At 37.7% G+C, this 20,426-nt stretch overlaps 1 protein-coding gene across 1 annotated transcript; it reads left to right on the plus strand.

Annotated features, from left to right (window-relative positions):
- Nucleotides 1-3,096: 3,096 nt before the first annotated feature.
- On the plus strand, nt 3,097-18,292 carry cygb2 (cytoglobin 2). Its single transcript, XM_010735912.3, has 3 exons — nt 3,097-3,837; nt 12,941-13,172; nt 15,200-18,292. The coding sequence occupies exons 1-3, from the start codon at nt 3,638-3,640 to the stop codon at nt 15,362-15,364; spliced, it is 597 nt and encodes a 198-aa protein (XP_010734214.1). The 5' UTR covers nt 3,097-3,637; the 3' UTR covers nt 15,365-18,292.
- Nucleotides 18,293-20,426: the final 2,134 nt, after the last annotated feature.

The raw sequence follows: 20,426 nt of genomic DNA on the forward strand, positions 1-20,426 counted from the left end.
GAAGGAAAGTGTAGATCAGGAGTACCCCTGTCCCACCAAATTAGCTCTTATTCTTGAACCAGTTCTGCTCATTGCCTCATGTTATTTGAAGTGCAGCAGACAGTAGAGGGCAGCAGCAGTAAAGATTTGCAGACTCCCAGCTTGACAGAGATCCTGTTGCAGTAAACGGACAACTGTCTATGTATGTGTTACACATATTCACTCATACTATATGACAGATATACTGTATGTTAATACATTTTTCAGTTTTTCAGAGTCAAACTAATTTCTTTTAGATTTGTCATATTTTCTATATTTTCGGACCATATGTCCCCATAAACAGTATTGCTTTGTATATGAACCAGTCACAATATAGTAGACTGAGTATATTTCTTTCTAAATTGTATGTCACATACTGAGCACTGGCATATCTTGAGTGACAGAAGCAAGACGTCTGAGTGAGTTATTTCATCTTGTCTTGACGAGTGACAGAGTGACACCCTTTGGTGTGGCACATTTTGCAAAATGCTGTGACAGCTCCATCTCTCAATTGTTGGCTTCTCCAGTCGCCTCTGTGGCATAATAGACCTGTCATCAGCATCGTCCTCCACCATCCCTATTCTGCTTTTGTCTAGACACCAGTTTATCAAACATTTCAGTCTTTTTTCTTTTTTTTTCTTCCTTTTTTGCAGCACAGATATGGAATGTCAAATGTGGCGTTTTCAATAACACGGTACCAGATTGAGTATAGATAAGTGTTTGACCTCATTTGGCGCCGTCTTTGATTTTCTGCACAAGTACAGATAGGTGTACTCTCTTGGAAAAATCATGATCTTTCAATCATTATTCATTCAATCGTGGTCGTTTTGTCCATGATTCAATTAATATTTTCTTCAGTGGGGTGAGATGAATTCACCCATTTCCAAAACAAAAAAGTCACTTTGCTTGAAATATTTTCTGTCATAGAATCATGTGTTATTCCTCTTGATTCCTCTTTTTTATGTTAATTTTTAATTTCCAAAACAAGTTTCTTTCTTTTGGAAACAGATGAAAGGTGAACCCACTAGCTGATGAACTGGACTTTTGGACTGTGACCTCAGTATTTCTGAAATCCTGGTCAAAATTACATTGGCTAATCATTAGACACAATGAGGTTCTAAATAATATGTTGATGATGGGGCTTGATTAAAATTTAAAGGATTAAAAATGAATTAATATTGTGATCATGTAGCAGTCAATGTATTAAGAGTATTTACGTTCTGATCTATTCCCTTTCCTTAATCCTCATATTCTTTTTTACCTCTACAAACTGTCTGATGCATGAAGAAGCAGAATCTTCTCCCTGTCAAACTATATGTATACTTTGTGTGTACAGAAATACACACATCTCTATTTTTGAGCTTGTGCCCTCTGTCCACTGCAGCTGCATCTCTTCAGCACAAGTAGCTATCATTTCCCTTTTTTCTCTCATTTTAAATCAGCTTTTTTGGCATGGTATGTGAATAGCTTCATGCTGCCAAGGCACAAAAGGGAAAATACTGGATAGAGAGAAGGAAAGCAATGCAAATTATAATATAAAGCAAATTAGAAAATATATAATCAAAAGAGATTATTTAAAAAAAGATCCTTATGTATTTTGGATATGGAAAGGAAGATTTTCTGTAAGGTTCCCAAGATGTCCATCAAGTTTTGCATATAATTATGCAAATACTGTCATGCCAGAAGCTCCATGTATGGCGCAGTAATTTTATACATTACACATATTATACATGTAATTAAAGACAGTTTTATGTACTGCATGTCTACGGGTTATTTGTTAGCTGTCTGTGTTGCCTTGTGGCGAAAGGTCATAATCTGTACGTATAGTCTTCTGTCTTCCACCAACAGCGAAGGAAGTTGTTTATAATCTGAGTCGTAAAGCCTGAAATAGATTTTTGTAAACAATATATATATATATAATGTGTGTGTATACACACACACACACACAACAATTATACAATACAACTATTATATTTAAAATGTGAATTTCTGTGTAAAAATATACACAAAAAAACAAATTTAATGAGTAAAACAGAAAAGTGAGAATAAAAAAGGCTTAGTCAGTGAAACCAATCACAAGCAGGTAGAGATCAAATGTTATTTAAGTTACAGAGGTATGAATGATTTGGTGCCGCTGTATTTTATTCCATGATGAACATCACAAACAGCAAAGGCAATCTTTTCAAGGCCAGTTCTGGTTTGGAGCTCCTGGAGCATTAAACCAGTCACTGAAGCGTGTAGTGCCAGAGATGAGATTTAAGATAGCAATTTTGCAACAACATTGCATCAATACCAGTGGTTATTACTTGTTTCAGACAGGGAACGCCAATCAACTTTACCTTATAGAAAGCAGTGGTGAGTGTTGTAATTATCACCAGTGGTGAACCTCAGGGCAGGGTGGTAAATGAAATCTAGGGGTCTCTCGGGACAGCTGCATGTTGATATTTAAAAATCCCTATAACCAAAAAGTGAGAGGAAAACTGGCACAACAAGATTATTTGTACAAATCAGAGGGGAGCTGCTTTTATGTCTGTAGGCTAAGCATCTGTCACAGTTTACCAACAAGATTTACATGGCATTAAAATTTGAATTGCTTATCAAACCAGATGCCAAATCTTTTTGTTTATTTCAATAGTGGAGAATTGCATATTTTTAAAAGGGTTATAGTCAAAAATCAATTAAAGTAGCTCTAAAGGAGTTGCGATTTGAGTGACCAAGTGGACAAAATCAGCAACACAAAAAACATTGTCATCTGCATAAAGGCGAATTTTATAATATTTTAGACATATGCAGAGGGAATGTATCTCTACAATAATAATAAGCAGAATACGAGGAATAAGCCTTTTCTCTACATTTATTCAAATGCCAATAGGTGTGTCTAAAAACAGAAATAGACGAGCATGCATGCATACATACATGTCACTCACTGGATGTAACAATATGTGTGCTCAAACATGTGCAGAAGTCCTTGATGCTCTCTCTCTCTCTCTCTCTATCTTTACCTCCAGATCTCTCCACCCCCCTCGCTTTCTCTCTCTCTGTTTTTCTCCCCACCCCACTCTCATTCCATCAGGTCCACAGAACACACACCACAGCCTCCACACGCCTCATCTCCTCAAACCAGAGCGAGAGGACCAGGGAGAGGGAGAGGGAGGGTACAGGTGACTGGTGAACAGCAGCATCACTCAGAGGCATCTCCCTCACTGGGGGAGAGAGGGAGAAAGAGGTGGGGAGAGGAGAAGTGGGAAGAGTGAGGAGAAAAGCGAGAGAGAGCTCAGCAGTAAGAGAAATAAGTTTTTAGTTGGAGGGAGGACAAGCAAGGGAGTTTGGAGTGAGGGAGTGTGGTGGGTGGCAGTGGGGGGGACTGGAAGCTTCATTTTCCCATTTCTTTTTAATCGGCTGTGAGCACCGCCTGCCTCCTCTCTTCTCCTAGTCCCCTCCGTCTCCTCCTCCTCCTCCTCCTCCTCCTCTTCTTCCTCCTCTCTGCTCCTCTTCTCATCCCGACTCTCTCCCAGCTCCCGCCGTGGGGTCTCAGCTCTCCGTCTCCCTCCCCCCCTCCCTCGCTCCCTACCTCCCCCGGGCCCTCCTGGGAGCCTCCGGGCTGCTGCGCCGCAGGAGGATGTCTCGCAGGGAGTCTCCGCCGCCACCTTCGCCACCTCCACCTCCGCAGCTGCTGGGAGTGCGGAGAGGGGAGGTAGAGTGCGAAGATCGTCCGGAGCGCGCCGAGCCGCTGTCTGATGCTGAGAGGGAGATCATCCAGGACACGTGGGGGCAAGTCTACAAGAACTGTGAGGACGTGGGAGTGTCTGTGCTCATAAGGTAAGCTTTGGCAAGAGGTGAAAGCTGAGGATTTTGTCACTTTGAAAAACTCTTAAATTTGTCCCTGTGTGTCTAAACTTTCAAGCCAGAGATCAGTGAATACATTATTTACAGCTACTAAGATACTTAGGTTTAAGGCTGGATGTGTTGTCATGAAGCCATTGATACAGCTGGTCCTGCTGGTTGAGCTTTGTCTGTTGCTGTGTTGTTTGGACCTACTTGCTCCATTCTCACGTTGAATTTGTCAATCAATTCTATGTATCCTTAAAAATTAGTGGTTGGAAAGTTTTTTTGTTTTTTTTTCTTAAGCAAAGGAAGATCAGGATGTTTTCAGAAAATGCAGTGGTGTCACATGGACCATGTAAATCTTTAGTGTTACAGTGAGAACAAAGTCACACTAAATTCTCCTAAATTTTCAATTTCAAAGTTATTTATTGTGTGGTGAGATTTCCTCTTAACCTTTTTCTCTTCGGTCATGTTAAAGGCCCTCTTGATTGACACAACAACCTTCTCTTTTTTTGTTGTTGTTGAATAAGAAATACAATGAGACCACTTGCACCAAATGCGGTGAAGAGTGACCAGTGGTATTTCTTACAATATTTGAAAAAACAAAGTAGACACACATGATTAATGCATCAAAAGACAGATATTAGCAGTAGGAGTAGTAATGAGGATTGATATAAATGTGTATTTATTAATCTAATGTATAATTACAAACATTTCTTTTTCCACAAAAAATAGCAGTGTTATCTAGCTGTCATGTATTAAAATATTTAATCCTTGTACAATTTAATCCCCCTTAATCCTCATGTACAGGTTATGACAGGTGACATTTTGCCACACAATTATAGCATTTGTCTTTCATGTGTGAAGGGAATCTGCTGACATGAGTTAATTAATCTGACATGAAAACAACAGTGGACAGAAGTGTATGACTCTGTGTGCCAGAAAACCAGGAGTAAACCTGAAAAACTATGTGCTCCATGTAACTCATTCATTGTGATGAGTACGTTGCTTTTTTAGAACATGGTATCCATCCATGTATAGTCCTTACATACACTATTGAATTAGAATAAAGTTCTTCCCAGATTTTTGTCCACTCACTTACCACACCAAATTCTCAACGACTTCTTAAAGATTAAATCTAAACATGACCAGTTTAGTTTGGACAATTGCAGCACTTCTGGCCATGACACTGCTATGTGCCAAACACAAACCCAGAAAAATGATTTGCTATTCAGCACATTTCTTGTTGATGCACATTATTATCGAAATGTTCGGAATTCAACAGTGTAGTTGAAAGTCCACGTAAATAGATGAAAAAAACATCTTAACAGCAGCTGAAAATGTGTTTTTACTCCTTCAGTGGTTTAACAGATGTCAAATGTCTCTGTTCTCATATACAGTAATTTAGCAGTTACATTAGGTAGGAAACCTAGTGACAATGATAATGATGACTGCATTTTGTGTAGGCCCCAAACACACACACACACACACACACACACACACACACACACACACCATGTTCGGTACCTGTTCCTTCAACGTCTCACCAATAACGGAGCTGTCACAGGTTTAGGTCTCATTAAGGTGCTGAAATACTCCATAGTCTTCTGCTCCTCACGCCACAGTATGACAAGACACCCAATGTCAACGAGACTGCAAATATGTTGAATTTGTGCCTTGTGCATCAACATCGAGACTGCAAATATGTTGAATTTGTGCCTTGTGCATCAACATTTAAGGTAAAATTCATGTATAGAAGACAGAGATGCCTCGTGAATTTTGTTAAATGTTCTTCATCATGTCTTCTTATGTTGTCATAACCATAAAATCAAACAGTCTCCTAGCCTCCTCAAATCTCCTACATGCAGTAAAGAAGCTTCGCTGCAAAGTGTTGTAGACCAACTGGATGTTACATGGTTTCACTGTGTTTTTCCTGCTTCTTTTCATGTTTTTTGTTTGTTTTTGTTTTTTTGTTTTTTATATATTTCAAAGAAGAGAGACTTGATTCGTTTGAATGTCCCCAGCTAAACTGGCTCAGTGTTACACTAAGAAAGCCCTCAAGGCCTTGTTAAAATGGACAGCGAGTGGTAGCCAAGGAGACTGATGTGAGTGAGACAAACTGATTTTCAGTTTGGGGTGACAAGTATCCCTGAGGGAGAGACAGGAAAGGGCAGAGAGCATCTTTTGTTTGTGTGTGTGTGTGTGTGTGTGTGTGTGTGTGTGTGTGTGTGTGTGTGTCTGTCTGTCTGTCTGTCTTGTGCTCTTATCTGTGGATGACAGCAACAAGCATTGGCACTTAAATGTGTCCCTCCATGCCGTCTATCTTCTCCTCTGTCACTCCTTTCAAATGTATTAAATTTCTTTGCCTCATTTGATGAAAAGATGATATTCTTCTTCCTGTCAAATGTCATTTGCCCCTGACTATCAAAGTAGATTGGTGACTCTGGTGTTAGATACATATTGAAAATATATCATTTTCATAGCTAAGAAGTAAAAGAACACACACATTGTGTTACCAGGGTGAAAGACAGACAATGACAGAAAAACTAAAGAGTTTCATTATAGACGTAATCATACTTAACACTAATTGACAAATACCAAACCAAGAAAATCATCAGCTTGTGCCTGCATTTCCAAGAATTCATTATTTCTAGCTAAGGAACTGAAATGAATTTGCTTCTTTGCTTTTGCTGAGATTTAGACAAGAAGGTCGTGCGCTTGGAGCCAAGAAATAGTCTTTCTGGACTGGTCTCTCTGGTTGTCTAACTGCAGGAAGTTATGAAGTGCAAGAGGGTGGATTTTGTTACCTGTTCCAATGTTTCCAGTCTTTATGCTAAGAAAAGCTAACCAATGGCTGGTAATTATTTCATATTTACATTAGATTGCAGTTATATAGACATGAGACTAGTTAACAATCTTCTCATCTAACTGTGTTACCAGGTGTTAATATTCCATGAAGAAATTCCAAAGTGCCAGCTGTTTGTACATTGGCATTTTGAGTTTACATCACTAACAAATAATCACACAGTAATTTAATTTAGAACATATGAAAAAATGCCTATTCTGCAGAGTCTATGGTGATACTTTAAGATGCAAAAAGAATGTGATTATCAACAGTTGGCTGGCAGTTTCTCAGTGACCTAACATAAACTGAGGCTGACACTGGGTCAAAGTCTTCTACGGTCAGGATCAGAACACAGCATCCCCCAAGTGAACACAGATTTGCATTTTTATGTCAATCCACATGCCTGGATGCATGGAGAGAATAGACAGTAATAATAGCCTCAGTTGATTTCACCAATGCGTACAAATTCAATTGCACCAAAGAGTAAGATCACTCCAGGCATCAGCAGAACACTGCATATGGCAGCTTAGTTAATACAATCAAACCCTGAAAACATTCACTCAGACAGTGCTGTTACATTCAAAGTGCTGATGGGAGGATTTATGCACATTTTCACTAAGCAGAAGATAATTGTGTTTCATTTTGTGTGTCTTGAAATTCCCTGTGTTAACTCTTTACAATCTTACAAGGACTAAAAACTGAAGCATGGTATAAAACATTCATATAGCCGATTGTATTATATAATTAGAATTGTTAATATTTTATGTCAGTTGTTTTACAGCACAGAGGCATCTAAAAACATTAATTGAATACACTGTTCAGGTAGTCTGTTTAGACTTATTATAAATGCCACTACCTCATGGAAACTATGTGCTATATGTGAAAGAATAACATATATAGATACAATGAAATAAGACAACATAAAGAGATAACATGTAGAGAAAAGAAAGACTAAGAGTCTATAGCCATGCTAATTACTCTGTCAGGCTGCTGCACAGCAGTGCTTTAAGCTATATGCTAGCACAAAATGCTAACCATGATGTTAACATGAATTACATGTGAGGATAATAAGGAATGTAATTCATTTTGGAGGCATTTGGTTATAAACCAATGTACTGGATAAACTGGTTGTAGTGCTAGATGAACTGAACTAAATTAACTCAGAGGATTGAAAAAGTTATGACAATTTATCTTCTGGGGGCCACGAATATCTGAACAAACTTCAATGGCAATAACATTTAGTAATTTTCAAGATACTTAAGTTATAACCCAAAATGTCAACCTGCTGGTGGCAGTAGAAGGTAGAAGTCATTGGGATTCATTGTCTTGTGAACATGAATGTATGGACAAAATTAAATTTCTATTGAATAGTTGTTGCGACATTTGAGTTCATTTTAAGTCTTTTAAAATCAGGATTACATAGTGTGTGTATTTTAATTAGTTAATAATTAGGCCAGCAGTGTGGAGTCATAGTTCGCCTTGTGAAACACCGTCCTTGAAGTTTCGTGAGTGAGGCTCGAGGTTGTTCATGTTGCGCCAAAGAATTATAAAAAACCCTTACAGTCTAATCAAAGTGTTATCAACAAGCCCCACTAATGGTTCTTCTCTGGCTTTGATGACTTAATTTAAATGCAGAGACAGGTGCAAGAATATGCTCAGAGCTCTCCAAAGTACTAAACCAGTCTTCCTCTCATACAGGGACAAAATGTTCTTCCCCATGCCTCTAAAAGTAGTATTATCCTTCTGAAACATATTAAGGATCAGGTAGTCACTGTGGTCCCCCACCCTTCATACTATTGCAGCAAAAAAGAGAGCTAAGTATTACCATAGTTATCTCTAAAAAGGGTTACAGAGTTTGTCTGTGGTCAGGGTCCCAACAATGGATGCCAAAGCCAGAAAAGTAACTCAATGTATAAATTACAGATTTTTTACAGTGTCCAGTCCTCAGCCTTTTTCTTTCTTCTTTCTCGTACGTGACAGTCCTCACATTTAAAAGTATGGCATGTAATAAGTGCATTCACATTAAATCTATTACTGAGTGTAATAGCTGTATCCACGTGCTGATGTTTTACAATACAGAGACTTCATCCTGTCTACTTACAGTGTGATGGTGTTGGCATTGACAATAAAGTTAAAAATGAAATGAGAACCTGCAGCAGCTCCAAAGTTAAAGACACCAGTCTAAGCCTTTCAGTTGTCCATGTAGAGGAGGTTCGGACGTAAAACAGAAACAGACAAAAACTATTTACGTCTAATGACAACTGCTCTCTCATCTCATCCAGCTTTGTTCACATAAAGTGTGTGAAGGGAGACACACAGCTGAAACAGAAGTTTGTGCACTGTTAAAGTCCTCCACCAATAATAAAAATTGAGATTTTTAGATTTAATGTAAGTGTTAATATGTAAGAAATGGCCCCATTAAAACATAGTGCACTATGCTGAGCGTTAGGCAACATGAAAGATCAGTTAGTTACGGTTAATAAAAACAATAATAAATTGCCCCACCTGTACTGGATTTTTGAGGCCAATACTAATGAAGTTGATAATCATCAATGTTTGACACAGTAATAACAATAGTAGTTTAGTTTCTTTATCTCCTTTTTCTTATCTTCTTTTTTTATTTTTTAATTGTAACTGAAATAAAACTGAGTCGGGCACTTACAGCTGAAAAATTAGCTTCCATACCGATACTAATCTACTAGTAAGGTAAAGTGGGCCAACATGCTGGATGAATGTTTTAGTAAATTGGTCTGAAATGCAAGTTTGATGTTTCGGTCTGTGACCGGAGGTGAACTCTCATCTACTGAATGTTCTGCATGCTCATCCATAACTCCATCATTCCAACCCCACACCCTCATGCATGTAATTACTAGGGATGGAAGGCTGAATAATGTATAAGCCATTGGGTACATGTCTTGAATATTAACTTTGGATCACAAAAGGTTTAGCGGCTAATTCTGACTATTGTCTGGCTAATGCTAAACAATCAGTCATACAATTGATCCAGGAACCAAACACCAGATCAGTCAGTGTAATCCTTTTCCTGTGCCCGGTGATGTGCCTGTTGAATATATTTTGTTTATGTACTGCAGAACCATGCCTTAGCCACAGGGGATCAAACATTTATCATCCTAAAACAAGAACACAGACACAAAAGACCTCTCTTTCTCTTAAAAAAAAGAAAACATCAGTGCAGCGCTGTTTTCCTAAAGCACTGCAGTTAACTTTCATGTTTGTCTAAGCAGAACATGAGCTACTAGGAAGTCTGTATTATTCCTATCACCAAGCAAAAACAGTGTGTACATATCGTGACAGCTGGTAGAGCCAAGTGACGAGTGCTACAGGCAAGCTGAGCGTTTGTAGACCTAGCGTGACATAGGATCTGGGGGATGTGGATGTAGTGTAGCAAGGCTGCCGAGGGCCAAACTCCAAATAACTGAAATAACTGTACTAGCAATTCTAGTCAGCTGGAGCACTGACAAGATTTAAAGTGGGTCAGAGCAGAAGTGTGTGTGTGTGTGTGTGTGTGTGTGTGTGTGTGTGTGTATGTGTGTGCACATGTAAATCCATCTGTTTGTAATTGTCTGTGCAGTTCTGTGTTAACAATAATACTTAACATTGTTGTTTGTGAGAACTGACAATAGTTAATCTTGTCAAATTTCTCACATACCTCTTTAGCTAAGCTCGTAGAAACTTTGTTATTGCTTCGGCATACACACTTTCCTCTCTTTTGCTAAGCTGCTGTTAGCTCACAGTCGGCTGTGATACAAACTGTCAAACCCCTGAGTCAAAACAAATCTTTGTAACTAGAATCCCACAAGACAATTTACATTTTCTTTGTATATCTTTCTACTTACATCTACCAGGGTGGTTTGAAGAGTGGAATTTACTACATCTGCAGCTAAAATAACTCTCGTTGTACACACTGGGCAGACCTCAAACACAATCCAGACAGATCAGAGATGCATATAATTTTCTCCCACATCACATCTTCAATCAGTTTTGAAGAGCTCTGAATTGAAGCTTGGTGAGGACCAGTTATTTCTCTGTTAGACAACAAACTGAAGCTGTTTCTCAGGTTTGTGAGAGGATGTCAGGATGTCTATACTTTACGGATGCTTTCTCATAACCAACTATACCAGTGTTTATTTTAAGACACACTTTTAAGGTGGCTCTAGGGATAGCACTGTATCTATCAGTTGGTTCACCACTTTGGTCTAGACTGAGATGTCTCAACCACCATTGGCTTGAAATGTGGTACAGATATTCATGGTCCCCGAGGATGAATCCCAAAAAGTTTGGTGACCCTCTGACTTTTCAGCTCATTCCATCATCAGATCAAAATATCAATTTGTTTAATACTTAATGACCAAAAAAACTGCAAAACTGATGACATTAGCATTAGCTGTAATTTGTCAGTGTGCCATCGCAGCATTGGTCTTTTGTTTTCAGGTTAACAGGCTTTTGGACTAAAGGGATTAGTGAAGAAATGAAATGTGATCTAGCCAGTCCAGTTGGAGTAGCAAATTACTGTGTTATAGGCTTATTAGACACCAAAATACTGTTACTGTTGATGACTACAACTGTATCTTTTGTTGGGACTGATGCAAGCTAGAGGTAGCAATGGACTGGCTCAATTCAAATGAATGAGAGAGATGCATTTTTTTTTCAAAACCTTGTCTGATTACAACCCTAGTTTGATGAATATCTGAGAGAATTTAAAAGACAGTGTGGCGAATTTATTTCTAACAACAAAGAGCAAATTAATCCCTTGTGTAATTTAAAACCATTTCAAACATACAATTATTATGTTTGCAATTTTACATGGTCTTTACTTTGTCTCATGTTTCAATATGGACCTTGTTACATTTCTGTTCCAACACTATCCACATGTCTTAAGTCTGAATTGAATGCATTCAGATTGTAAAAGTACAGTAACACATGATTCAATCTAAACAAATTAAATATACGCTTGCTGCTTTCAGCAGTGATCATTGGTTAATGCTTGATTTGATTAAATTCATTCAAGAAGATGAATAACCATCATGTCTCTTTCAGTAAATTTCAGTAAAGTTACACTAGGTAGGACTATGTGGAAGCAAAAAAATATATGTTTTTTAATCTGTTTAATACTGTGCTTCAGTACAGTAGGTGTCTTTCAGGTTTATGCACTTGCACAAACAGCGCCAGCGATCCTTGCAAATTAAACTCTGCTCGGCTGCACACCTGCATCCAATTACACTCTCAAACAGTGTGATCAATCTTAACTATCAGGGCCTCATCTGTGCTGCTGCACTGTAAGGACATTCTCTCAGGCATATTGAAGGTTCAGGTGGATAACATATTTCACAGATATGAAAAAGCATGTGTGTGAGCAACTCTCCAATCAAAGACTCACTTACAAGTGCTATGAAATTGGAACGTGAGTGACTCTGTATACTCAACCTATTGGTTTGTTCAGTAAATTCTTATTTTTTAAGTCCCCACATGCTTTTATTAAATATTGTGATGCGTACATAGTTCTCATTATGATACACTAGCTTTATTATGGGCTTCTCATGGGGTTTGTCTCAATTAAGCCTAATAGACGTCATAGTTGGTTGGATAACACCAATTGAAGAATAAATAGTAAAAACATTGTTAAGTGAAGATTTATTTTTTGTTCACATAATGCTTTATGTCTACATTTGTTGTACATTATGGATATATTGGCTTCAAATTCTAACTTGTGTAAAAGCAGTTGTTGATGTCTAAAAATGCTATTACTGCCACTGATTGAATGTTAAAAGGGCTTGCAACAGCTCATGGCTAGTTAGCTGCATCACATAGGCCTGTGAACCCTACAGTGGTTGTCTGGGTCTCTGTTGTCTCTTTCAAATATGCTGGGAAGCTAACATAATTTGGAGATCAGAAATACATGAATGGCTATCCATTTAAATGTTGCTTTGACTCTCTTGTTAAGAGTAGCAGACATATTTCTTATTTGCTTTGATCAAACCATGTGTTACTATATCTTTTCTTTCAAAAAACAAAGATCTGCCTCATGATGGTGTTAGAAGAAAAGTCAAGGAACGACCAACATTTTCAGGATTCATCTGGAGACCATGAATGTGTGAACATTTTAAAATTCAATACATCCAAGATTTGTTGAAATGTTTCAGTATCGACCAAAGTGACGGACTGATCAATCAACATCCCCAGAGTCACACTGCTAGCATGGCTAAAGAACCTAAATTATGTTTGCCTCTTTAGGTTCTTTGTCAACTTCCCATCGGCCAAACAGTACTTCAGCCAGTTCCAGGACATGGAGGATCCTGATGAGATGGAGCGAAGCAGCCAGCTTCGGCACCATGCCCGCAGGGTAATGAACGCCATCAATACTGTGGTGGAGAACCTCCATGACCCAGAGAAGGTGTCGTCAGTGCTGGCTTTGGTGGGAAAGGCCCATGCCCTCAAACACAAGGTGGAACCCATGTACTTCAAGGTAATCTTAAGGAGCAATCCAATGTCTGAAACAATCAGTCATTTGTTCATTATTAATCTGTGATGTTCAGGAGCTTTTACCAGATGGTAAAATATGTAAGTTGAGCTGGCCACAGTCTGCTTTACTCAGATCAGAGATTTTCTATTTCCTGGAAGTGCCTTCAACGATCCCTCGGGCTGGGTATTGTTTAAAAACATTCTGATACCAATACCAGCATGTTTAAATTGATACTGACACCAACAGAGCACTTCATACGATTCCTAGAATTGAAGATGTCATTGGCCTTGTGAAACATGGTAAAGCTATCCACCCTGAACTTTCCTCGATACTTGATGAGGTGCTTTATCATAGCTTAGCATATAGCATAGTGGACACATTTTTTGTTGTTGTTGCTTCAGCAGCCCATTGACTACCCCATTACCACTCCAAAGAAATATTTTTATTACTATTTTATCACAGCAAATTATACTGCCTATTTGAATTTAATCAGGCCAAAAATTGATTTTCCTGTTTTGCTCTCATCTGTTTTATTGCAGCTATTTATATGCAGCTATTATGTATTATCTTTGTGCCTGCATGCAAAAATAAGGGCAGGTCAGTAATTTATCTCAACTACTTTCAGGAGTAACTTACAGTAATACCAAATGAAAAAGTAGGTTTGAAGTCTCATTAGTGATGCTGGGTGTAATCAAAGGTTGTAAACCCTCCAGCAGTGATGTCAAACTGTACTGACTAAATCAGTCACTCACCAAAATGTCAGAAATAAGAATTATTGTGTGTAAAAAACATAGACAAATCTTAGTGCAGATCACAAGTGTAACATATCTTATGCTATGCTAATACATATGCAAGACATGGCAATGAAAAAGTACAGCAGCATTAAGTATTAATAAAATATTTAAGCAGTTTTCAATGTAGTCCTCAATGCAGATGTAGAGCTAAAAGTGCCGGTGAAGGCAATAAAAGACAAAATTTAGAAAAAAAATCTCATATGTTTAAGATCCAGTGTTTGATGTAGATCATATAGTTGCATAATCTTCAATGTGTAACTCTGATATGATTCCCCTCTTCATGTGACTGAAGTGGGGAATCATATCGCTTCCTCACTTCAAGTCTTTTGAATGTTGTCTGCAGTTGGTTCATAAATGCAGCTGTGAGGAGAACACATTACTGCCATTTACGCATCCCTCCGCTGGTTTCCGATTGCCTTTAGAATACATTTTAAGATTCAATTGATCACTGTGAATAAATCATTAAATGGGTTAGTCCCACTGTGTATTCCCTGAACTCTTAACCCGACGTGGGTATGCACAAGAGTGCTGCCATAATTACTTTTTATTATTTTGTAACATGATACCAGGTGGTCATACAGGGGGATGTTATGATCCCCTGCCTCTCTCCATTTATGACCACCTGTTATCACATGAAGGTCATGGTAACAATTTAAATCGTCTCTCCATGACAACTGAGCAACTCCATCGTGTCCAACGTGTATCTTGTGTTGTATTTTATTCTTTATTCAGTTTGTAATGGTTTTATTGACAGACAAAAGTAAGAATTCAAGGGGTTCTTCATGTACTGCACTCCTACAAATGAATAATGTCATGTTTCATTGCTGCAGCTTTAATGCTACTGCTCATCTATCACATTTAAATACACATTCCCCTGTTTTTTTCCTGCTTTCCCTTTATACTACTACTTTTTCAGTCCCCTGTGTTCTCTCTACTTTGTCATTTTCATTCCCTTTGTATGGCCTGTCCGCCCACTGCTTTCATGTTTTACTGTTATCATTTTCAATTCTCACCTGCCTCGCCCACTTTTCTGTAACAGCAAATTGGATTCTTTATTTCAACTGCTCTGCTCTCACTTTACCTACTGAATCCTATTTCTCTGCATTACTCTATATTCCTTTCAGCTGGCATTGTCTTGATAGTTACATATTTCCACTCTTTTGCTCTTTCTGTCCCCAGCTCTTCTCGTTTCACCCGATGTTAATCAAGAATCTTTCTCACCTTCCTTCTTCCCAGATTTTGAGCGGTGTGATGCTGGAGGTGTTATCTGAAGATTTCCCAGAGTTCTTCACAGCAGAGGTGCAGATGGTGTGGACCAAACTGATGGGAGCGGTGTACTGGCATGTGACGGGGGCCTACACAGAGGTTGGCTGGCTCCAGGTCTCCAGCTCAGCAGTGTGAAGAGTTTGGAAGAAGAAGAGAAGATAAAGGAATTCCAATTGCAAGGAGTTCTGTGAGGATGGTTTCACAGACATGGATAAGATTAATGTGGTAATCCGTGCAACTCTGTACTTTATTTTGGTGCCATTTTGGTGCTGAGCATTTATTGCTGTGGTGTTTCTGTATCACAACACAATCCAGAAATCACTTGGATGCCAAACAATGTAGCCAGGCAACATTTTACTTTTATGAAGATTTAGCTAGTTTATGTGGTGCTTTGGGCCTGTGCCATGTAGGGTGTCACTGCTAATGCTATCCAGTTCTTCTACTGTTTATTTTATTTTATTTTATTTTTTTAAAATGTATTTATAACAAATTGTTGCTGCCAAAAGCATCACTTCAAAACATCACTTCCTATGTGGCATGGGATCATTCCCACTAAACAGCTACCAAGTGCTCAGAAAAGCAAATCCAAAAGCTTTCATAAAATTGTAGATTAAGTTACTGTTCTGTTACATTCGCTGATAATTGACCCTTCACTAAACCCTGTTCGCCTTAGTTACTGTTGCTAGGCCCCTCAAGCTTTTGAATCTTGTTGTCAATGATAATGGTGGCAAATTAGCAATACAAGATTCTCAGTAAATTTTGTAACAATCCTCGACGTTCCTTGATTTTTGCAGGTTTCAGTAGCTAGTTAATTAATGTTAGCTAAGTAAGTTATCCATGAAAGCATCTTAAATAAGCACTTGAAGGCTCCAAAACAGATATTTGCTATTTTGCTAAAAGATTAAAGCTACATATCCCAAATAAACAGAAGAACAGTATTTTTATTTATTTGTATTTTTTGTTGTATGATAGCAAGTGTGGGTACTACACACTGAACTTTTGTTTTTCATAACCTGTGACCACACAAAGTTACTCATATAGTTTACCGTATGTTAACGTTATGTTGGACAGTTGTTTTTCGTGGTTTGGGTTTTAGTGAATGGTCAGCTTGGGATGGCAGAAATATTAATTTATTTATATCAAAACGTTGCCGATTATTACTTTACAGAGTTCATTTCTGTGGAAACCTAAAGCGAGAGGAGCATCTTCCAGCTCAGCTGCACAAATGAATACACCTCATGATATTTTGAAAGAGAGATAAAGAAATGTTTAAATGATTTTTAAGCTCTGAGACGGGGGCAGTTAGTTGTTGAAGCCCTGACTATGGGACCATGGAGCTGCTGACTGTTAATAGATTCTCTTTGTGTCCTACTACAGTATATCCTCATATACAGGGGACATAAGCCCCTTTCTCTCTCTATTGATGCATTGTGTGCTCTTAATGTCTTGTTTAACTTTACAGAGGTGTTGTTTGTATTAGTGTACAGTGGGCAAGTGTGCATACTCTTCTGCCTTTGTTTACAACTCATTGACACGTTTATCTTTTAACGTGTTAAAGAGGGCTGTTTTTTCTTTGCTAAAAGTCTCAGACTAGCGGCAATGCTTTTTTTTATTTGCCCACAACGTTCATTACAAAAACTTACAACATCGTGAAAGTAAAATGGAAAATATCAGCAGGTGGACGCAATCAGCAACTACACATACACATCCCCACACAGACCTGCTATAAGACCTCCCCTACACTAATATTTACAGGACTGTCAGTTAGTTTACATCTTCAAAACCCCATCAGAGAGACGTGCTCCATTAAGAGCTTTAAAAAGTCGCTCTGGAGGTCTACGAAAAACATTTCAGTTTTAGAAGTGCCATCAGTCGGTTTCCTTATATCACTGAACACAGGTTTTTCCTCACAGTTTCTCTCTAAACTCATGCAGACATCATGTTCAGTTTGTTCAGTCCTCAAACATGCCACATGCTGTCAAACTAACTTTCTTTACCTTACTTAACCTCATCTTCTTTCTCACCTGCACTTCAGTAATCACAGTCGCTGGACTGTGTGCACTCCTGCTCACAGTCCCCATCTGCAAGTCTCTCTCTAGTCAATTCCCAAACATACACGGCAAATCTGTTTAGGATGGACATTTGATCCAATCTTCAGTTTGCATCTGCTCCAGTGACGTCCTATATCTCCCATCTGACCCCCCTTGGCATCGGCATCTGGCATTAATGAGGAAGTAATGAGTCTCCTCTCCTCCTCATTTGGTCATTCATCTACTGTAACTTTCCATTGCCTCCGTTAGGACCGCGTCACTGAGAACAAAAACAATTATGACTGGACAGATGGTCTTAACCATTCACAACAATGCTTTCTTGAAATCTCTTTCATAGATTCATACATCATCATTACGGAAATAAGTTTAGCATAGTTGCACTTGAGAAAAAATATCAGAAATAAAAAAACCTTTATCTAATGTTTTAAGTTACTTCCTTTACACGTTATGCCTTGAGTTAAACCAGTCGTGTCTAAAGTTTATCTAACGTGCCACACAAAATGCCCATTAACATGTAAATTTACTGAATTTGTATAAGCCAGGAAGAATATTGGGGAAACTAAAAGAAAAAAAATATGGCTTTATACTTGGCTGAAATAGGGAATTTGTTGTATCAATAAAAACAAAATATATGATACGCTTTATATAACATTTGGAATCACAGGTGGATGGAAATATGAATTAATTGACATTTTCCTTTGCTGTTTTTTTTTTAACCTACATCTAAACTACTGGTATTAGAGTTATTCTTGCATTTTCTGTGAGTTACAACATAATTACCTTGCTATGAGTAAAAGGGGAAACAATTGTTTTGTTTGAGATAAGATAATTTAACTTGTGCTCTTGAAATAATTGAAGCAACACAACCAGAGACACTCTGGCTTTAGTGTCTATAAAACCGGCCATTGCAAGTTTCCCAAGAATTCTCATTAACTGAGTTCCTTTTCAAGTTGAACTGGAGAGTCGTAAGCCTATGTCACACAGTGATACGTCAGACAAGTGGATAAAAATACACACAATAGTCAAACAACTCTCAAGGTAAACTATTTCCACTTTGGCCCAAATAGCTCTGGAGGCAATAAAGCTGTTGTCAGTCATAAATGATCTTTTTCAAAATACACACCCGTCCCATTCTTTCCTCAGCTTCTGACGTCAGCATCCTTCTGAGGTCAGACCTCAAACAGCTTGAGGTCCAGAAATATTTTTGTTCAGCTGAATCCCCTGACATCTTGTTTATTAAACACTGTGTGGTGTGAAACCTATCTGCAAACACACATGCACACACACATGCACACACATGCGTGCACACACAGACGTTTGAGATGTACTGTTGCTCTTGCTAAGCTGATTTTCGTCTGTCTTCGTCTATATGCTGCATGTTCCTCGTCATACTATAAACACACACACAATTAATCTGCAAACACATCCCAATGACTCGCTCAGTTGCTTTATTTATCACATATATTTATTTATATTTTTCTTACAATTACTTGCATTAATTGGCCCGAGTCGGGCATGTCCTTGCATGCCAAATGTACTACAGCAGCACTTCATCCAAAATATATTTTTAGTCATTTTAAGATGAAAATGAGACAAACTTTCCTTCACTCGTTATTACATTTCACGTTCATTCTCTTTCACCAAATAAGGGCATCACAGCATATGTGGAACAATGTGTTTTTGTTGTGAAATGTTTCTGTCTATCAGTTGAAAAGTTAGGACTTTATATTTTTCTAAATATATCTAAGAGAAGGATTCTATGTATTTGAATACTGTACATGAATATGTCATTGTATACTGCGTTGTTGGTGCGAGCGAGTGCAGTTGCTTTGTAGTGTTTTGAGCATGTTTGCACAGCCTACCACAGACTTGTACCTTCACCAAACTGGTGAAAATGAATCATGATCATCAATAAAATGTACTTGTAAATTTGTCTCAGTCCAATGTTTTTTAAAATTATTATTTATTTTTAAAATGATTATTTATTTGTATTATTTTTTTTCTATGAATATAGGTTTGATAGATGATTCAGGTGACTTCTGGCTAATTCTAGTTTTCACTACATACAGTACAACCAACAAGTAGACTGCAAGATGACGTTAACATGCAGACACAAATTAATCAGAAATATCATATATGGTAAAATGATGAGCACACAATTTAAATATATTAAAAAAAGAGTTGTTTCAAATTCACTTGGCTGTTTGATACAACTGCTTGTCCATGCTCACTAGAAAATGTTATATCCAGGTTACATCACCTGGAAAAAAAACAACTATATTTGCATTTACACATTTATATCCAGAATGATTTAAAACGGTGGCAAAAGTAGATTAAAGTTCCTCAAAATATGCATTTCATTACACCGATTGGATTAAAATGAGTTAACACTAACACTGTTTTCACATGTTTCTATCTCTGAGTACAGCAAAGAATTTAAAGTCGAACATTAAAACTTTCTTTCCAATTTCTGTGTAAGAAAATAAAAACTGTAATAATACTGCAGCTATTACATGACATACATATTTTTCCATTATTAAAAGAGGATGAAACCATTTTTACACATATTTATGGAAAAAAAGTTAGTCTGACAGCATGACAAAACACACAAACACACATATCATTAGTGATCTATCATGCGCAAGATATTTATCTGTTTATAACACTCACCTTAGAGGATATTTTGTCATATTAACCTTGTATTCACATAAGTGAAAGTCAGGCTAACTAGCCTTCCTTTAGAAAGCTGAAGCCTTTTAGTTTAGCTTTGTAGTGTCATAGTAGACTTTTGTTGATTTGTTAATTCAGCACTGGCTGAGTGATCACCAGCTCAGTGTCAAAAAACTGAATAAAAGGCATTTAGACTAAATATAAAAGCACATTAAGTAGCATCTTTTTAATGAAATTCAGCTAAAATAGAGCACGCAGAATAGAAAATTACAGTGCAATGTGAGATATGAACAAAAATCAAATAATTAATCAATAAAAGGCAGTGGCAAACAGAAAGGTTTTGGGAACACTTGTTACAATCTGCAACATACAGAGTAATTCTTCCCAATTTAGTTTTTTGTACTTTTACCATATATACCTTGTACTCCATACAAGGGAGAAAGATGTGAACTTAAAGAGCAAGGGGGTAACAATCT

The sequence above is a fragment of the Larimichthys crocea genome, chromosome X, assembly GCF_000972845.2.
Source record: "Larimichthys crocea isolate SSNF chromosome X, L_crocea_2.0, whole genome shotgun sequence".
In the NCBI taxonomy this organism is placed as follows: Eukaryota; Metazoa; Chordata; class Actinopteri; family Sciaenidae; genus Larimichthys; species Larimichthys crocea.